Raw genomic sequence first — 20864 nt, forward strand, 5'->3', positions numbered from 1 at the left:
AGGGCTATCTTCTGTATACCCCCTTTTATCCTGTTACAACACAACTGATTGGCTCAAACGCATTGAGATGGGAAGAAATTTTACAAGTTAATTTTTAATTAAGAATGCCAAGAGTGTGCAAAGCTGTCATCAAGGCAAAGGATGGCTACTTTGAAGAATTTGTTTTGGTTACTACATGATTCCATGTGTTACTTCATAGTTTTGATGTCTTCACTATTATTACTATTACTCGACAATGTAGAAAATAGTACAAATAAAGAAAAACCCTGTAATGAGGTGTCCAAACTTTTAACTGGTACTGTATATACATGTATAACTAGACTGGCAAAAATAAGTGACACATACTCTTCAGTAAGTCAATCTAAATAAACAGATTTGAGATAAAACTTCATTTCATGCAAAAGTATAAACAAAATAAATTAAAAATATATAATTTTCCCTGTGTAACAACCTGCTCCCCTTAGGTTTGACTGGAAATAGATGAGAAAGGGAGAGTTTGGGCTTTGGCACAGAGTTGCAATTGGTGGAGTTTGATAGTCTGTTTGTCTGCCCCCTCTTGGTTGGGGGTGGTATTGGCGGGGGTGGTATTGGCAGTGCCAGTGGATCCCTCTTCTTTAGGCTGCTTACTGGCGAACTCAACAATGCTGAAGACAAACTGCATGCAGCCCAGTTTGATGTAGCTGCCATGGTGGAGCAGCGCTGTGCCCTCCCAACCAGCCCCGCTGCCACCGATCAGGCTGGAACTGCTGGCTTTGCAGTTGCAGGAGAGCCTTGGTCCTCCCTGGGGCTGGCAGCTCATCACTCCCTCCAATGGCATCAGAACAGTCCTGTGCCCAGCCTCGGTCCCCTCCTCCTGCTGCTGCTCTCTCATCTTACAGCGGCCTGAAGAAAGAGGGCACCATCACTCAAGTCTCCTATAGACACACAGGGCTGGTCAAACCACACACACACACAGGGCTGGTCAAACCACACACACACACACACACAGGGCTGGTCAAACCACACACACACATGGCTGGTCAAACCACACACACAGGGCTGGTCAAACCACACACACACACACAGGGCTGGTCAAACCACACACACACAGGGCTGGTCAAACCACACACACACAGGGCTGGTCAAACCACACACACACACACACACCAAGCCTCTACAGGGTTAAGGTGATGGGGCGTACACCCACCCACATGTTGCACAAAGGAGGTATGGAGGGGTTCAAAATCAGCTAAATTGCTAGTGTATGTGTGTACATATGATGAGGTGTGTGTGTGTTACTTACGGACAATGCCCTGCACTTTGGACACCAGGCCACTGGCCGGGCTGGGCAAAGTCTTCTCAGAGAAGTCACAGGAGTAGAGCACGTTGTCCACCGTGGTCCCATGCTCACTGTAGTTGAGCAGCTCGTAGTGTTTGGTGTTCTACACACAGGTACAAACCAACAGTCATGTCTGTAGTGCTACTGTTATTTCAAATAGTACTCACAGATCAGGTCATAGCAATGGGAAAAACATGTTTTTGTCAAGCTTTGTGTCTCGAACAGGACAGACAACCTACCCCGTCGTAAAAGATGCAGGCGTGTTTTCCAGATACATAATTACAATGACCATAGTTTGTAAGGCACACATCCATGTCAGCACCTACAGTGGGTTGTCAGAGAGAGAAAGACTGATGAGACTTTGTTCCATGTTGAGTAAAGATCAGTCTTTTGTAACAGCATGGGCAGTCCTTACCAGCTCCTATGTACAGGGTCCTATAAGACATGTTGATGGCTCCTCCCTTCCCCATGAGTGGATAGAATGTTGCTCTCGCCTGCACCTTCTGTTTTTCTGTGATGGGGACAGAATATGGAGGAATGACATTTTATAACATTCCTATGGCACAAATTAAACTGCCGCACGTCAGGTTCTGGGGGCTTACCCTCTGTGCACGGCGCGGGAGATTGAGGTTTGAGGGCGACGGTGGGAGGAGAGGAAGCAGTCAGACCGCTGCCTTGGGGGACTGGGGCTGCTTTGTGGGGGAACAGCTGCTGTATCCTCTGCCAGGCCAGGAGTTTGACCAACTCCTCATCCAGTTTACTCAGTTCGATCTCTGTATGAACAACATCAGCATGTTTCAACGTCATCAGAATTCACGTGAAGCAATCCTGTTTCACAGCCATCATCTGTCAGCAGCATTACAGGCCATTTAATCATCACTATTTTTGAAGACCAGCATGGCCAAAACAATAATGCAATATTTTAACTTTATTGTTGTTGAATAAAGTACCCATTTTTAAACTGGACAGAGAGAGGTGCTCATCACCAAGGCCTAATTATGAACAGTGGTACCGGTAGAATGGCGTTGAGGTAGCTACTTACCTCCATCCGCTTCCATCACAGCCTTCATTCCACCAGACAGGTCTGCTATTAAGGGGAAGAGAGAGCTGGGGAACATGGAGCTGCCCTTAAGATCTGTCCCTGGGGAGAAACCGGGAGGTGTGGTGGTCGGCTGTCTTGCTGTGCTGGAGTCTTTGACGGCTCTGGGTGGGGTGAAGACATGGACACCTGGGGTGGGGCTGGGGCAGAGCTTCAGCTCACTGCAGCAGCTCAGAGGGTTGGCCTGAGTCCCTGCCATGCCTGAAAGAGTCCCGTGGGCCTGGCTCTTTATGTCCTGCCCTGTGGCTACACACATCAAAGAAGAAGGTGGACAACCTTTCTGGGTGCAAGACTCTAGGTGGCTGCCTTTCTCAGTTTTAACCTCCACCCCTCCTCTCAGGTGGTTTGGCAGCCCCAGAGCAGAGGTTGGGAGTGGGGCTGGGGAGGTGAGTCTGTGCAGCTGGAGCTCTGTCTGTTTGCAGGCGTCAGAGGCAGCGTTACACACTACTGGCCCGTTGGCTTGCACAGGCTGCTCAGTCAGGGGCCCGTTGGGTTTCCTGCACTTCAGACAGTTCTGACATGGCCTCACCGGGCAGCTGCAGCTCTCCTGGGCTTGCGAGAGACCCTTCAGTACCTGGGCCCCCTGGGGGCCATCAGATGTACTGCAGGGCTTAGAGCAGGGGGCAGGCAGGGCTGAAGCTGTCCTTTCTGCAAGGGGCAGAGAGCTGTTCTCCTCTAGGGCCACACGGAGCTTAATGTCTTTCCGTTCCCTGTTTGTCTGTTCAGAGTGCCAGTCTGACGAGGACTTCTGCTTGCCAGATAAATGTCGCATGATGCTGCACTGCAGCGAGATGACATCTCGAAGCCACTGAATGACAAAGGAAAAAAAAACAGTTTGGTGAAAAGAAAAAGCACCTTCACCAGTCCAGTAACTCAAATAAATACATTTACAGTTATTACACATTAAATAATTGGCAGTTAATCCCCATCATGTCTGGACCATTGTCTCCTCGCTGGGACAGATCCCATTGATTTGTTCATCACAAAAAAATATAAGCACTTTAGATGTTTCTCAGGCACAGCCCAAAGGAACCACTGAGTCCCAGAGTAGGCAGATACTTGTGTGTGTGTGTGTGTGTGTGTTTCTGCCATGCTTACCTCCTTTTGCTCCGCCTGGCTGGTAAAATGCTGAGGGGAGCAGTCCTGGGATGGGACACCATTACAGATCAGCTCCCCGTTACGCACCCCTGCAGGAGCCAAAATGGCCGGGGGGTTCTTGTACTGGGACTTAATAGCGTTGGGCACCTGGAGGGACAAACAAACATTTACAGGAGCAGTGAACTCCCACTGTGGTTCCTAATAAAATAAAGGTAAAAATATATCCTATTCTTAAGAATTTTATATATATATGGTGAAGCTGAAGCAGCTTAGTTGACAAACCAATACTTTGTTGAAAATCTGTCTTTTCATCACCATTTCAAAGTGAAGACTAGCAAAAACCGATTTCATAACATTATATTTTACTCTGGGACAGACTCAGTGGGCATAAGCTACCTTGAGCACCTTCGTCTTGTGGTGGACACCACTGCGGACAGGGGGATTCTGTCGGTGGACCCGTCGCAGGAAGCCCACCTTGACAGCGTGCTGGGATATCCTATCCTGGAACTGGTCTAAGAGCTGGCAGCGGCTGGTAAGGGACAGGCTCCTCTGGTTCAGCTGGAGAACAGGACAGGAGGCCATGTCAAGAACAAAGCGACGTATAGCCCTGAATCAACCGCTAGCTTGACACCCTATGCACTTGTAACAAGTCTACAGACTCTAAAGCTCAGCTGGAGAACAGGTCATGTCAGTAATGGAACAACTTCTACATACCAGGGTTGAGAGATATCACAATTTTATCGCATATCGGTGAAGCTTGATATTGCTCAAAGAACTACAAACCCTATTCCATTTACAGAGCCATTCCTGTCTAAAAATCACCATATCCTTGTTGTTTAGGCCTGTCGAAACACAAACCCAGTTCCATGCATAAGGATGCAGGGGGGGGAGCTGCTCCTCTTACCACCAAGTGCTCCATATGGTTGGGGCACATCCACCTGCCTGTGGGCATGGCAGTAAGTGGGGGGTCCAGGCAGTCCATGTGGAAGAGCAGGGGGCAATAGTCACACTGAACCAGGGGCGCCATTCTGCAGCTCCTATAGAATAGACAGGAGGACGATAGAGAGGAGGACGAAGAGGAGGCAGTGAGCTTGGACTAGCAAAGTCAGCCAACCAACTAGACTCCCAAAGGTGTGTTGATATTAGGGCTGTGGCGGTCATGACATTTCGTCAGCCGCGATTGTCAAGCAAATAACTGAGGATCTCACCGTAATTCACCGCTAATTAACAAAAACACATTTAGCATCTCCTGGCTTCCACACAGCCTACCATCCACTGATGCAGACCTTTGGAACATCTACATTTAAACAAATTGAATATATCCATTATTATTTTAGACAGGTCTAAAGAAACATGATATGAAGAGAATGTAGTCCATTTCAGAAGAACAGAATAGCATTGTGAGTTGTCCATTTAGCAGACAAGATTTGCTTACAATTATGTGGCATTATTTTATTGTATGAAGACTACAAATGAACGTGAATATATAAAAAAAAATATATATTTTCTCCAAACAATTTGAGCACGCACATGCGGCTGGCTATTCTGTGTTTAGCAGTTAAAGAAACAGGTACTCCTATGTGCTTAATTTAGAGTTATTTATGTAACTTTTGTTGCGAAAACAAATGTTGGGCTACATGTTTAGATTGTTAATACATTCTAAGGCTGCACGATGATGATTTGAAAAACGTTGCACGAAAGGCATGAGCTCTGCTTAGTTTTTTTGTACACACTTCAGTCTCTCATTCACAATTTGACAAGGCCGGCAGGATCCCTTTGAGTGGCCGTAACACCCCTCCTAACACAACAATCCATGCCTTTGCGGCCAGTGGCTGATTTGTCCTTGGGCTGAACATAATAATTAGAATTCCCTTCCCCATATGGCTCTCCGCCACGTGATTGGGTATTTCTCACAGACTACAAGTGAAGACAGACACATGGGGGATGAAAGTGCGCGTGTCATCCAATTCCGAGGTGCATATTGAAGACATTACCTTGCACATTCTTCCACTGCAAATCTACCATTCCAGTGTTTTACTTGCTATATTGTATTTACTTCGCCACCATGGCCCTTTTTTTGTTGCCTTTACCTCCCTTCTTACCTCATTTGCTCACATTGTATGTAGACTTATTTTTCTACTGTATTATTGCCTGTACAGTGCCTTGCGAAAGTATTCGGCCCCCTTGAACTTTGCGACCTTTTGCCACATTTCAGGCTTCAAACATAAAGATATAAAACTGTATTTTTTTGTGAAGAATCAACAACAAGTGGGACACAATCATGAAGTGGAACGACATTTATTGGATATTTCAAACTTTTTTAACAAATCAAAAACTGAAAAATTGGGCGTGCAAAATTATTCAGCCCCCTTAAGTTAATACTTTGTAGCGCCACCTTTTGCTGTGATTACAGCTGTAAGTCGCTTGGGGTGTGTCTATCAGTTTTGCACATCGAGAGACTGAAAATTTTTCACATTCCTCCTTGCAAAACAGCTCGAGCTCAGTGAGGTTGGATGGAGAGCATTTGTGAACAGCAGTTTTCAGTTCTTTCCACAGATTCTCAATTGGATTCAGGTCTGGACTTTGACTTGGCCATTCTAACACCTGGATATGTTTATTTTTGAACCATTCCATTGTAGATTTTGCTTTATGTTTTGGATCATTGTCTTGTTGGAAGACAAATCTCCATCCCAGTCTCAGGTCTTTTGCAGACTCCATCAGGTTTTCTTCCAGAATGGTCCTGTATTTGGCTCCATCCATCTTCCCATCAATTTTAACCATCTTCCCTGTCCCTGCTGAAGAAAAGCAGGCCCAAACCATGATGCTGCCACCACCATGTTTGACAGTGGGGATGGTGTGTTCAGCTGTGTTGCTTTTACACCAAACATAACATTTTGCATTGTTGCCAAAAAGTTCAATTTTGGTTTCATCTGACCAGAGCACCTTCTTCCACATGTTTGGTGTGTCTCCCAGGTGGCTTGTGGCAAACTTTAAACAACACTTTTTATGGATATCTTTAAGAAATGGCTTTCTTCTTGCCACTTCCATAAAGGCCAGATTTGTGCAATATACGACTGATTGTTGTCCTATGGACAGAGTCTCCCACCTCAGCTGTAGATCTCTGCATTTCATCCAGAGTGATCATGGGCCTCTTGGCTGCATCTCTGATCAGTATTCTCCTTGTATGAGCTGAAAGTTTAGAGGGACAGCCAGGTCTTGGTAGATTTGCAGTGGTCTGATACTCCTTCCATTTCAATATTATCGCTTGCACAGTGCTCCTTGGGATGTTTAAAGCTTGGGAAATCTTTTTGTATCCAAATCCGGCTTTAAACTTCTTCACAACAGTATCTCGGACCTGCCTGGTGTGTTCCTTGTTCTTCATGATGCTCTCTGCGCTTTTAACGGACCTCTGAGACTATCACAGTGCAGGTGCATTTATACGGAGACTTGATTACACACAGGTGGATTGTATTTATCATCATTAGTCATTTAGGTCAACATTGGATCATTCAGAGATCCTCACTGAACTTCTGGAGAGAGTTTGCTGCACTGAAAGTAAAGGGGCTGAATAATTTTGCACGCCCAATTTTTCAGTTTTTGATTTGTTAAAAAAGTTTGAAATATCCAATAAATGTCGTTCCACTTCATGATTGTGTCCCACTTGTTGTTGATTCTTCACAAAAAAATACAGTTTTATATCTTTATGTTTCAAGCCTGAAATGTGGCAACAGGTCGCAAAGTTCAAGGGGGCCGAATACTTTCGCAAGGCACTGTACATGTTTATTTTACTCCATGTGTAACTCTGTTGTTGTATGTGTCGAACTGCTTTGCTTTATCTTGGCCAGGTCGCAATTGTAAATGAGAACTTGTTCTCAACTTGCCTACCTGGTTAAATAAAGGTGAAATAAAATATTGGAAGAACTGTCCATATTTACTTTCCTCAACCAACATAAAGCAAAAGCACTAGCCTACGGCAATCTACTATCCCCCATAGTACAAAAGCTGCCCTATTCTAGAGTGGCTTGCAAAAGTATTCACCCCCCTTGCCATTTTTCCTATGTTGTTGCCTTACAACCTGGAATTAAAATAGATATTGGGGGGTTTGTATCAATTGATTTACATAACATGCCTACCACTTTGAAGATGCAAAATAAAATAAAAATTATAGTGAAACAAACAAGAAATAAGACAAAGAAACTGAACTTGAGCATGCATAACTATTCATCCCCGCAAAGTCAATACTTTGTAGAGCCACCTTTTGAAGCAATTACAGCTGCAAGTCTCTTGGGGTATTTCTCTATAAGCTTGGCACTGGGATTTAGCTTCTGGGATTTTTACCCATTCTTCAAGGCAAAACTGCTCCAGCTCCATCAAGTAGATGGGTTCTGCTAGTGTACAGCAATCTTTAAGTCAAACCACCGATTCTCAATTGGATTGAGGTCTGGGCATTGACTAGGCCATTCCAAGACAATTAAATGTTTCCCCTTAAACCACTCGTGTTGCTTTAACAGTATGCTTAGGGTCATTGTCCTACTGGAAGGTGAACCTCCAACCCAGTCTCAAATCTCTGGAAGATTGAAACAGCTTTCCCTCATGAATTTCCCTGTATTTTGCGCCATCCATCATTCCTAAAAATCTGACCAGTTTCCCAGTCCATGCCGATGAAAAACATCCCCGCAGCATGATGCTGCCGCCACCATGCTCCACTGTGGGGATGAGAGGTGTTGGGTTTGTGCCAGACATAGCATTTTCCAAGATGGCCAAAAAGCTCAATTTTACTCTCATCTGACCAGAGTAGCTTCTTCCATATGTTTGGAGTCTCCCACATGCCTTTTGACGAACACCAAACGTGTTTGCTTATTTTTTTCTGGCCACTCCTCCGTAAAGCCCAACTCTCTGGAGTGTACGGCTTAAAGTGGTCCTATGGATAGATACTCCAATCTCCGCTGTGGAGCTTTGTAGTTCCTTCAGGGTTATCTTTGGTCTCTTTGTTGCCTCTCTGATTAATGCCCTCCTTGCCTGGTCCGTGAGTTTTGGTGGGCAGCCCTCTCTTGGCAGGTTGTGGTGAGATATTCTTTTCATTTTTTAATAATGGATTGAAATGGTGCTCTGTGGGGTGTTCAAAGTTTCTGATAGGGTTGGGTTATAAAAAACTGATCTGTACTTCTCCACAAGTTTGTCCCTGACCTGTTTGGAGAGCTCCTTGGTCTTCAAGGTGCCTCTCTGCTTGCTTGGCGGTGCCTCTCTGCTTGCTTGGCGGTACTTCTCTGCTTGCTTGGCGGTGCCTCTCTGCTTGCTTGGCGGTGCCTCTCTGCTTGCTTGGCGGTGCCTCTCTGCTTGCTTGGCGGTGCCTCTCTGCTTGCTTGGCGGTGCCTCTCTGCTTGCTTGGCGGTGCCTCTCTGCTTGCTTGGCGGTGCCTCTCTGCTTGCTTGGCGGTGCCTCTCTGCTTGCTTGGCGGTGTTGCAGACTCTGGGGCCTTTCAGAACATGTGTATATAAACTGAGATCATGTGACTTAGTTAAATAAAGTCCACCAGGGTGCAATCTAATTGTGACTTCTGAAGGTAATTAATCAAATAAATAATCAAATGAGTAAGTACCATTAATATGTAATAAGAAATAGGCGGTAATTTTATATAAACTATTTATTCATTGAATTTACAGAAAATGTGGTATATCGTGATATGTATCGTTATCGGGATATGAGAGTTTGGCCATGTCGCCCAGCCCTATGTCCATTACATGAAATCCAAATAAAAATCCATTTAAATTACAGGTTGTAATGCAACAAAATAGGAAAAATGCCAAGGGGGATGAATACCTTTGGAAGGCATTGTATTCTATGCAATAAATAAATATTCCAAACTTAGTCTGGGACAGTTGTGGGATGGGATAGAGCCCAAATTAATACAAAACACTTTTTTTTTTTTTTTTACACAAAGAAGCTGATGCAACAGATCAGAACATTTAGCTTAAAATGTTGATAAACTATTAGGCTATTTCTCCAGATACACACAGCAATACGCACACTGCAGTAAGTGCAAATATTCCATTAGCAGGAAAACACCATTAGCAAAAGTGACCACAAATGTGATTATGCATGTAATGCTTTTATTATAAATAGGCATTTATGGTGAAAATGATCTTTCCTAAACTCAAAACACACGCTGCGTATGTATGCCAGTTAGGATCTTCACCCATTGTAAAGTGGATTAATGTGCTTAAATTTTCTAAAGTTATTTGGCCACTTTAGTTGTGATACAAACCTTATTAAAACATATAGGCCTATGGGCTAGGCTACATGAGGTGTGATACTAACCTTATTAAAACATATAGGCCTATGGGCTAGGCTACATGAGGTGTGATACTAACCTTAATAAAACATATAGGACTATGGGCTAGGCTACATGAGGTGTGATACTAACCTTATTAAAACATATAGGACTATGGGCTAGGCTACATGAGGTGTGATACTAACCTTATTAAAACATATAGGACTATGGGCTAGGCTACATGAGGTGTGCAAATAGGATTTGAAAAAGTTGCAAAAAAAGACATGCAATGTTTCTTGGCTTTCTTGCCTTACTGCACACAAGCTGGGCATCATTCACAAGTGATAGGCTAATGGTCACCCATGACACTATTCTTGATTTAATCTTTTCTTTACATATAATAAATAATAGAAAGCAGAAAGCTATTTTTAATAGAGGCCATCACTGTGTTTTCTCATCACAATTGCATAGCCTATAGAAATGTTGTGTAACATGAGCTATCACAAAGTGTTTGATTCCATTTTTTTTATACATTTGCATTGATGTCAGAGTGATTAGAGGGAAAATAGAGTGCTGAGTACAAGGCAGTTAGCAAGTTTGGTAGGTTACTAATGACCATGAGCAGCATTAGAGCTTGGAGATGCCCAATTATCGTGACTAAACGGTAATGTGGAATTTGACTGCCGTTATGACTCGTGACCGCCGGTGTGGCAGTAATACAGTCACCATAACAGCCCTAGTTGATATAATGTGTAATGACAAAATTGTGGGTTTGATTGACTAATTATTGGTAGGATAGGTCATACCTGGTGCAGGAGAAGCACACCCTGACTGGCAGAGGAACGAGGCCGTTGGGGTCCATCTCATGCTGTGGCCTTCTGAAAGTCTTCATGATCAGCTCCTCTTTCCTCCTCCGTTTACTGCTGCCTGGCAGTGCTGTGGTGCAGGTGAGTTCGTTGGGCAGCTGGAATTGCGAGGGGTTCTGCTCCATGGCGGCGGCGATGAGCAGCTGGAAGGGCCTCTTGAGGAGCCGTGGTGTGGAGGTAGGGGTGGTGGTGGCTTGCTCAGATTCTGAGCCCTGGACCTCCACCTCCTCTGCCTTGGCCATCTCCTTGTCTACCTCGTTCTGCCCCTCCGAGGGGGTGTCCGTGGAACAGGTGTTGGAAGTGGGCGTGCCAGGGCGGCTGCTGGCCCGCCGCTCAAGGCGATCCAGACGCTCGAGATGCACGGCAGCCACCCGCAGGCCGGGTCCAGCTGCTCCGACCCCGGGGGGCAGCCTGTCCAGACGCAGCATGGTGGTGGTAATAGTGGTGGTGCCCCGCTCCAGTTCAGCTGCAGGGGAGGAGCGCTTGGAGAAGAGCCTCTCCCTCTCCAGCAGGCCATTTGTCCTCTCAGCCTTCTGCTCCCGCTTCTGGGGGTGAGAGTCAAATAGCAGAGTCAGGGACCAGCAAGGATCAGACTGTATTCCCCACCACTAGGGTTGTTTAAATAGTTGGACTCGTATTGATACATTGAAAACAGGTGTTAACAGGCTAATACATTTGAAGCATAAAAACATCTCTCTGTTGTGAGCATCCTCACATATTCTTGAACACTCACCTTTCTACGGACATTGCAGCGATGACACATCCAGTCACCAGGGGGCAGCATTTCTTCACTCAATGGTGGGTCACTGTGGGAACCACAAAGAAACCGCAATAAAAAAAGGACTTTCATGCTACAGTCATTTCATTTATAGGTCAACTGTGGATCAATTGCCATGTAAGCTTTATAAGGCCTAATGCCAAACTCACAATACAGCCTGGATGCTCTGACCAAACGTGTATCACAACGGGCCGTGATTGGGAGTCCCATAGGGCGACGCACAATTGGCCCAGCGTCGTCCGGGTTTGGCCGTCATTGTAAATAATAATTTGTTCTTAACCGACTTGCCTAGTTAAATAAATACAGAATATGCACTTTTGAGGCATAGGCTATAATAGGGGTGTAGGGGAGTGATGACGTAATTGACCTGTGCTGGAATAGGTCTGTATTGAAATACCACAACAATGTGTAAAGCACACCAAAATACACATTTTAACACTGAATGCCAAACCCTACTTTCAGGCTTGAGTGTTTACTGTTAGAATGTCTTCTTTTCCAAATGCCTGTCTCCATCTAGTGGGATTAATGTGCCTGGCATGCCCAAACAAGAGAAGACTTAGTCAATATTGAACACAGTTTTTACTTGAAGTTTTAAATCACTAATGCCTGGGAAACATGGCCCACAACCATGTTGTATTCGAGACCGGTGTCAGATACATTTTTAATCCGTCTCTGACAATGAGGACTCAATTTCTTCCGGAGACCAGTAGAGTAAAAAAAAAAACTCCTAAATTACCAACTCCCATTCAGTCAACACATAAAGCCACTTCACCAGGCCAAATACCGACACTCCTTTCACATCAATTTCTTATTGCCTATTGAAACCTGGGCTTCTTACTTTACTGGTAACACGTGTGTCCTTTATTTTCAACTTTGTCGCGCTCGTCAGAATTTCCTTAGGGGTGAAGAGTGAGGGAAATTATTTGAAAGTGGCATGCTTACTGTTAGTAAGGGGAGACCAGGGAAGTTGTAACATACTTTGTATTTTTTATCTTTTATAGACATGAGTTACAGGTAATATGCAGAGTGGCTCTCCATTTGCCCTCAGCATGCATTTAGTTTCCCCATTCTGAATCAATACGTTCTTTAAATTTGAACAAAGAACATTTTGAGCTGTTAGCATCTTGGTGATTTCATACAATTACAATCATGGCCTTCAATTAGTCTCGAACACAACACCTGGCTGTGATGCTCATAACCTACATTATATCACCCAGTTAATACAGGCTGCCATTGTAATTAATTGTTGGAATGCTTTCAGATGTTTCTAATCTAGAAAATATTCAAATAATGCAGCTACTGCTTTGGCAGTTGTCAAGGTGATTGTAGTATGTAACTTAAATCACATGTCAAATTTCACAGTCAATGACTACCCAAGGGGATATGCAAATGTTCAATTGGCAAAGACTGAGCTTATTGTAGGTGGAAAGCCTTGCACTGTAGCTACCAACCAACATGATTGTTAGTCAGATCTTGCACAGCTGTGTGGTGTAAATACCTGAATGGATGAGTCCCCGAAATACAAAGAATACTATGTTAATCTCAAATCGTGTTTATAACCGCGTTTGATCACCTGTATTGTCATAATTATATTCCTGTTAAAGCCCAGAGAAATGTCAGTAAAATGGCGCTGAAATAAAAACGTTTTTTTTTCTTCAAGGGAGGTCGCCATATTGTAAACAGAGGCACACGAGCGAAGAGCAGCCTCGACTCCATTTTTTGCCAGCGTTTCCCAGCGCTCTCAGTTAGAGCGGGTGAGTGACGATGCCTGGAGACATGCAGACCGAGGCGGGGGCTGGTTGCAACCATTCGGCGGCAAATTTTAACCAAGTCCTAGTTGCTGTGTCACAATCATCTTCCCAGTATGGTTGGAAAAAACAACCCCCCCCCCCCGTAACGAATCTCATGTGTGACATTTTGCACAGCGGCATGGTTCTGTAAAGATGATGGACTGTCTAGACAGGAGAGACGCAGTCATTCTGAATCCAGTAAACCATGCATGATCCTTCCCAAGCTAACGTTAGTGGGATACTTTTCACACATACCAGCATTGTAGATGGAAGGCGGCTGGACAATGGTCACAACACAGAAGGTCCCCTCCCTCATGACAACTATCACAGGTATCGTGGTTGGTGGCCCTGCTCTTTCTCCGAACGTCCCTTTCACTCCTCCGACTCCTTTTTTCGCCATCCTCTGACTTGGGTGGTGCGAGCAGTGTTTGAATTTGCTGTAACAAGTTGAACATGTCAGAAATCTGGATCGAACTATCTTCACTCCCAATTTAGGCTTGTTTACTTGGTTGCTAGCACATCAAACGAATAAAGCTAAAAACAGTTTATGATTCAATATCATGTCAGTAACATATTTTTTATACTAGCTAGTTAAGGGTAAACTATAAATCGCCCCCAGCTGGAAGCTAGGGTCTTTACTGTAACGTTTAGTCTGCAGCAGTGATAACTGCTGGCAACTAAAATATGGCTTTAAAATGTTAGTTACGCTATAACTAGAGTAATAGCACAGTGTTTCCCATAAACTAGCTAGCTACACATTGCAAACATGGGTGTTTTGTCTTCAACTTCATCCTAGCCAACGCGGCGTTAGGACAAAATTGCTGCCTCAAACTAGATAGCTAACGTTATTTGCTTCCATCTTGCTACAGTATCTGCTAACATGTCAATTTCTCTGGCTAGTTAGATATCTAACAAACTTAAATGGCTGCATTTTAACGGACATAAGTAACGTTGTGTGGTGACATGCCTCACCTCCATTAAACCCCCAGAGGTATCCAAATCGTACACAATCGTTGGCGTCTCCATTTTGTCCCACATTCACCCAGCAGTCTTCTTGCAAATAACCCTATGGAACCAGCTACTGTAGCTAGCTAGTAGTGTCGTTTCACGCCCAGTCCCACTGGCAGTGACAGGCGACCCCCCCACACACACGCACGTTTTACTAAAAATTGCCTTTCTCTGCCTATTACTGTATATTGGAGGGAATAACGGAATCAGCCAAGGTTAACAGTTAACTAGCCGTACGTAGCGACCTCGTATGCAAGTTGGCAACCGATAGCTAGCTGCTTTATCTGAATGTGATACAGGCACACACTGACTGATTAATTAGCAACACCATCCATTAAGCAATGTTTGCTTGCTAACTGCTGGCAAGAATGACGAATGTTACGAGTTTCTCACAAACCTCAACTTTGTGCCTATTCTAAACTGTCTTGTTGTCAGGTTGCTGAACGACTGAATGTATCTGCGAGGCCTAGCCATGGTTCTTGTTTTTGCTCCTACTGCTCCTACTAGCTGAAATTAGAAGACGCTTGAAAATTCTGCAAACCCGCTCGCTTCCACTTTGCATTGTCAACAGTCAGAATACACTAAATGTAAAATGCTCGCAACGTTGTGTTCCCTCCAATCAAGGGTTGCAAAATGCGTTGTTGTTGTTATTCGTCCAACAGTGCCGGATCCTCAAGAAATGTATTTTTGTTCTGAAAAAGCCTATGCATCAATGCTGCTAGTGGCAACATCCTATCCGAGTTGGCGCAACCGCGAACGAAATTACGTTTGAGCATGCGCATTTCAAGATCGTTGAAAACCATGGCCGCCACAGCAGAGAAACGCTTGTCACTAGTCAACACAGCCACAAAATCTGCATTGGGTATATCGTAAAAATTCATGAAAAATAAAATGTCCTTTTTGGTCTTAATTTAATTGTACGGTTAGGCATAAGGTTAGCAGTGTGGTTAAGGTTATGTATAAATTGACATTTTAAGAAGATACATTTTAGAAAAGGGCGGGGTTTAGCCATAATTACAACCTTGTGACTGTGGTAACTTGAGACGACGACGTCAGAAAGGAATACAAATGTTATGCTGCTAGAGAAGACCTCAAATACAATCTTTGGTTGCGGGTTTCATTCCGTTTTTTGATAGATAGCCATCACCTGGCTAGCGAACGTTATTCATATTAGTTAGAGCTACTAAATTGTGAAATAACATCTAGCTAACATTAGCTATTAGTTAACTACACCACCGTTTGCCTAGCTTGCATCATGTTCCCGCTTCAACGAGCTATCTCCCCCTCTATTGATGAATGACCACCGACGAAGCTTGCGAGCAAAACTACACTCCTCATTTCAATGTAGCCTACGCTATGGTGCCCTCCATCTAGTTGGACAGTTAGATCAAAGTTTTGCCCAACCTGCCGTCTGACAGCAGTATTATTCATTTTATTTCGTTAACGCCGCCATTTGCTATTAGGCTACCACATTTTAGTTTGAATGAGGACAGATAGTACTGTACATAATGTTGTCTTTTTTGGGGAGTATTTGTCAGGATATTTTACCATAAGCACTTTTTGTCCAGTCCCACCCCATTTTAGTAAACCGGGTGCCAGTGTGTCTTGTCTGCTCTTTTGTCAAATGTTTTATCTATATCGATGCTTCCTCGCCTAACTATATTTGGTTAGAAGTGGCAGAGGAAAACGGTGGGACAAGACAAAACTGGATCAACATTCTGCTTATTTTCTCACAGATCAGGAAACACCTAATAGCAATACAGGTTTCTATGCCCCGCAAAATAATTTGTTACGAACAGAGTCCACAACATTTTCTAGACTTGACTCACTCTCAATCTTTCAAGTTAAACCGCTCCCTAGTTGCAGTATTTTTGCTGACCAGTAGATGGTGCTGGTGCACATGACAAGACAATAATGTGAGCCACAAGTATACAGCGAGTCACAGTTTCCCCAGCAGTTATTAATATATATGTGCCAGTTATTCCCAATCGCTGTCTGTTACAAATGTCTGCTGATATCAGAAAATGTTAGACTATTGTTCATACATAAATTACCTGGCTATAGATGGTACCAGACCACAGTGCATGTTGATCGTCTTGTCTACACTGGTAATCTTACCCAGGGTTGGTATAAGGGCCTATAGGGGCAAATATAATGTATAGGGAACAGTATACATTTATGTAGCCTATACAGGAAGACCACCCCTTCACCACTACACTGGGCGTAAGTCTGTTACACTCTGAACTACACACTAGTACCCTACACCGGACACGAGTCTGCTACAGCTACAGCTCCAAACCCTCTACACCAGGGCTGCCCAACCCTCTTCCTGGAGATCTACTCTCCTGTAGGTTTTCAGTCCAACCCTAATTTAGCGTATCTGATTTAGCTAGTCAAGGTCTTGTTGAGCAGCTAATTTGTATAATCAGGTGTGTTAAATTAGGGTTGGACTGAAAACCAACAGGACAGTAGATTTCCAGGAAGAGGGTTGGGCAGCCCTGCTCTACACTGTCAGAGGGAGCTCCATTCATGTATACTTTACTTACTTTGACTCATTAAGGAGCATAGGTCATCTGACAAAAACTTCCTCCAGTGTGCTCTGTTATGCTGTTTTCTCAACTTCTTTCTCGGTGTTATGCAGTTTTCTCCACTTCTTTCAAGGAAGTTCTTGCTTCTTTCAGCTCTGCTTTATTCATGTATAATTATCAGGGCAATTCAGATGAATGACTCAGAGGGAAAAATGGTAAACTGCACCTTGAAGTGAACCAGTAATCCTTAATAAATGAATTAATAAGATTGTGTCAAAAAAAATTCTGAATAGTAACTTTATTGAGGATGTGTTTTGTTCATGAAGTTGATTAATCAGTATATATACAAAGCATCAAAACTAGATTATAGAATTATAATATTGTCATCATACCTGTTTGTATGAATAAATATTAAAATGTGACAATGATAAAAAAAAATTGAGTTTGAATGGTGATGCATTCTCCTACAGAATCAGCTATATTATTTTTGGCAAATACATTGCATCAGTTTTTGAGAATTCCCCAATCCACAAAACTGACTTCTTAAGCTTTAACCTTCCCTGGTTTTCATCACAAAACAAATGGCACTAGAACTTACATACACTTTGCCACGGACTTTTCAGATGTTTGCCAATCCAATATCATTAATGAATACCTTTTAATCAGCATTTTGAAGACATACATACAACTGTGAACAAAAACGTGAATGAGAAGAAACTTTTTCTTTGCATTACTATATCTCTATTTTATGATCCATATGAAATCAACAATGTAATAATCTAAACTGAACCAATGACGTATCAGAAATATACATGTTATGAACATAGCTTAAAAAGGGCCTTTAATTTAAGGCACATTCTGATGTTTTTAATCATATGAGGTTGCACTAAAAAAAGAGGTGTGTTTACATGTTTTTGAGAGGGTCATCTTTGCAATTTGGAGATACTGTACAAAAAAATGAAAATGTGTTTCAATTGTCCAGTGTATTTGAAAGCTTTAAGAGTCCATCAAGTTATTATGATATCCCTCCAATCATCACTTGAATAATCTAGCTCTATTGTGATTTGCCTTCTCTCAAAATAAAAATGCCCTACAAGCTGTGTGAAAAACATATCCTGTTGTATTTACACATTGTATTTTTCGGACTACATACATTTTTCGGACTAGATACAGCATTTCCCATTTGTGAGGTTCCACATTGGACTGACGTCTTTAGGGTTTGATCATATCAGGATACAAACTGTACAAACACTGCTGTTAGGCCATTGCTGTTGAAGCTCTACAAAAATAATCATGTTTTCAAGTCTTTGCAGTGATGGCCAATTTCCACTGTGGGCTGGGCAGAGATATGTTCAGCAGACAGAGGAAAAGGTGGAGGCAAGTAAAGAGCGGTGTGTGTTATCAGACAGTGGAGTGTAGACAAAATTCCACTAGGCAAACCGGCTTGAGACCAGACCTGTCAATGCTGAAACACATAGTCCGGCCTCTAGATGGAAACCTCATACTCTCTTGTGTCCTGTGAAATGAGGACAGAGTTCTGAATTAGGAACAAGCTTGTACACAAGAAGGTATAGGGAGACTGAGAAGTACAGTAGACCACATTTCTACTATGATCACAAACGCCATTCCTCTTTTTGTGAACGAGCCATGTGATAACAGACATCTGTTTGTAGACTATGATAGGGATATCACAGAGATACATTTTGTGTGTGGAGGTGGTCAGCCCAAACTGTGAGGCTTTTCCATTTTCTCCTGAGAGGAGACAATGACTTTGAATGGTCTATACACACCATTCACATACATCCAGTATATATTTATTTATATTCCAGACTCTGACATTGCTCATTCTGATGTCTTAATTTCTTGTTCGTTCTAGTAATTGTTTTCACTTTTAGATTGTGTGTGTATTGTATTTTATTGCTAGATATTGTTGGAGCTGGAAACATAAGCATTTCGCTGCACCTGCGATAACATCTGTAAGACTGTGTATGCGACCAATAAACTTTGATTATATTTTTTAGTTGATTTGAGAGGTTTGCCCCTCTCCTCCTGACCCATTTTTAAATGTGCTCAACCTACTGTGGGCTTTAGTTTAATACGCTCGCACTGTGTAATAGGTTCAGGCTGCAGAATCAGCGTGGAATTGATGAAGACTGACTGACAGACACACTGGAGGCTTAATAAGCAGGTTGTAGCCTAGCGCTTGGGCTCACCTCGTTGTTCTTCAGGAGTGCAGTCAAGGAAGTACAGAGAAAGAGACAGACAGATAGACAGACAAACCATCATTATTTATAGCATGAAAGCATCAGACCTGGGTAAAATATTTGACATCTTTCAAATACTATTTGAACCCATGTCTGAAAACCATGTCATAGCACTGTCAAATAATGTCAAATCAACTAGGTAACCTTTTGTCTGTATCAGGTGTAATGAAATGGCCTTTATCAATGACTGAAGGTGAATGGAGTATAGCTTTACACCCCTCATCCTATTTCTATAACATCACTTAACGGGGAATTAAATTTGGTGAATGAACCTGCAATATGTCAAACCAGATGGTGCTTTAAGTGCATCATCTCATACACAAATGACAGTGCCTGAATTCAACCTTTTTGGGGGCTTATTAATTCCAACAGGCATCTTAAAGAACCAGTGAATATCTCTATAACATAACGTACTGTAGTCTCTGTTTCGTAGAGGGAGTTGTCGAAGGTGGACTCTCCTGGAATGTGGTCATATGGTAAGGAGGTGGACATGGGAAGACACATAGGCTTCCCCTGAACCCTAGAGAACACAGACATAGTGTCATAAGGGCAGCATAGTATACTTTACAATATTATTACAGAGCCTGTTCGGTCTATAGCTATTGGTTAGACTCAGTGCTTGACTTGGGCAAAAGTTCACCGGTGCGGAGTACCGGCACCTGAAATATTCTACTGCTTGAGCTTCTGTTCTTCTTATAGAATATTAGTTAAAAAGCATTGTGGAGCTCCTACACCTAAATAGAAACAGTACCGGCACCCAAAACGAGTACCAGAACCTATTTCAGTCCAAGTCAAGCACTGGTTAGACTACTACACTAAGTACTATGGATGATGATACCTTTCATACTTTCAAAGTATTTTGTTTATCTATATAAAGTATGCCTACTAGACCTACTTAGAGAAGTAAAGGTAGATTCCGATGATGAAGACCACGATGAGGGCCACTGGTATAAAGACTGTTAGAGCTATGTTGGCTCCCTCCATGCTGTAGTCGGCACTGGCAACTGGTGGTAGAGGAATCAACAGGGACACACTCAATTGCTATGATAACCTAAAGATGCATTCTTCAATGTAGCACACTTGAATTTGCTGTGAAGTATTGTATTTCATTTTATTATTAGGTCTTGATTTTATGTATTAATTTGAATGATGATCTAACATTTACTGTGTAAATATGACGACACTTACTGTCTAACCTGCGTTCATTTATAAACTCCATTGAGGAGGCTGTAAATAAATGAAAAACATCAGAACACAGATGTTAAAACATACAGACATATATATTGTATATATTGTTCATCATGAACTACTGTGAACTACTGTGAACTAAGTCTGTGTGAACTACACAAAGGAGAGTACATGTTCCTACCTCTACAGACAGGGGGCAGGCTGCTCCACTGTGAAGGGTGTCCAGGGACACAGCGGAGGACAGGCTCCCCTAGCAACTCATGGCCTCTGAGGCAGGAGAAGCGCAGCGTCTCCCCGGCCTGATAGAGAGGCTTCTCTGAGATCTGGGTGCTGTATGACGGGGTGCCAGGGTTCCTGCAAGCCTCATAGTTCACTGCTGAGAAAGGAGAGGACAGGAGACACACGCACATGCGCACACACGCGCACACACACACACACACACACACACACACACACACACACACACACACACACACACACACACACAGGCGTCATATCATTTATTTTTCTAAACAGCTAGTAAAACTGCCAATCTAGCTAGTATATAACGTTCTGAGAATCATGTTTTTCTTAGAGCTTGGTGAGAGCGTGGTTGTCCTGTGGTTATACAACCTTCCCACAATATTCTGGGAATGGTGCAGGATACCCAGCTAGCA

General features: G+C 43.2%; 2 protein-coding genes across 3 annotated transcripts in view; both read right to left on the reverse strand.

Moving 5' to 3' along the window:
• Window positions 1–228: 228 nt before the first annotated feature.
• On the reverse strand, window positions 229–15070 carry LOC110507881 (PHD finger protein 12). Its single transcript, XM_036965788.1, has 13 exons — window positions 14193–15070; window positions 13476–13657; window positions 11386–11458; window positions 10593–11197; window positions 4420–4552; window positions 3912–4073; window positions 3516–3662; window positions 2361–3225; window positions 1921–2091; window positions 1734–1829; window positions 1558–1640; window positions 1283–1421; window positions 229–882 (listed from the first exon to the last, which is right to left on the reverse strand). The coding sequence occupies exons 1-13, from the start codon at window positions 14256–14258 to the stop codon at window positions 461–463; spliced, it is 3144 nt and encodes a 1047-aa protein (XP_036821683.1). The 5' UTR covers window positions 14259–15070; the 3' UTR covers window positions 229–460.
• A 1969-nt stretch (window positions 15071–17039) lies between these two features.
• LOC110507882 (seizure protein 6-like) overlaps window positions 17040–20864 on the reverse strand; it is a 130968-nt gene continuing 127143 nt past the window's right edge. The window contains exons 13-18 of one of the 2 annotated variants that reach the window (XM_021588269.2): window positions 20390–20581; window positions 20209–20247; window positions 19916–20024; window positions 19435–19540; window positions 18970–18978; window positions 17040–18272 (exon numbers count right to left, since the gene is read on the reverse strand). In XM_021588269.2, the coding sequence (XP_021443944.2) occupies window positions 18243–18272; window positions 18970–18978; window positions 19435–19540; window positions 19916–20024; window positions 20209–20247; window positions 20390–20581 (485 nt within the window). In that variant the 3' untranslated portion in view covers window positions 17040–18242. Of the gene's footprint in view, window positions 18273–18969; window positions 18979–19434; window positions 19541–19915; window positions 20025–20208; window positions 20248–20389; window positions 20585–20864 lie in introns of both variants that reach the window. The other variant, XM_021588268.2, reaches the window with a different exon arrangement.

Source organism: Oncorhynchus mykiss, chromosome 27 (genome assembly GCF_013265735.2).
Source record: "Oncorhynchus mykiss isolate Arlee chromosome 27, USDA_OmykA_1.1, whole genome shotgun sequence".
Taxonomy (NCBI): domain Eukaryota; kingdom Metazoa; phylum Chordata; class Actinopteri; order Salmoniformes; family Salmonidae; genus Oncorhynchus; species Oncorhynchus mykiss.

Excerpts from the sequence above, each read along its gene's own strand:
- LOC110507881 (XM_036965788.1), bottom strand. The coding sequence starts at position 14,258 with ATGTGGGACAAAATGGAGACGCCAACGATTGTGTACGATTTGGATACC. Across the intron at positions 4,074-4,419 it reads ACCATATGGAGCACTTGGTG|CTGAACCAGAGGAGCCTGTC; the intron begins GTAAGAGGAGCA and ends CCTGTTCTCCAG. Across the intron at positions 1,422-1,557 it reads CCTGCATCTTTTACGACGGG|AACACCAAACACTACGAGCT; the intron begins GTAGGTTGTCTG and ends ACCTGTGTGTAG.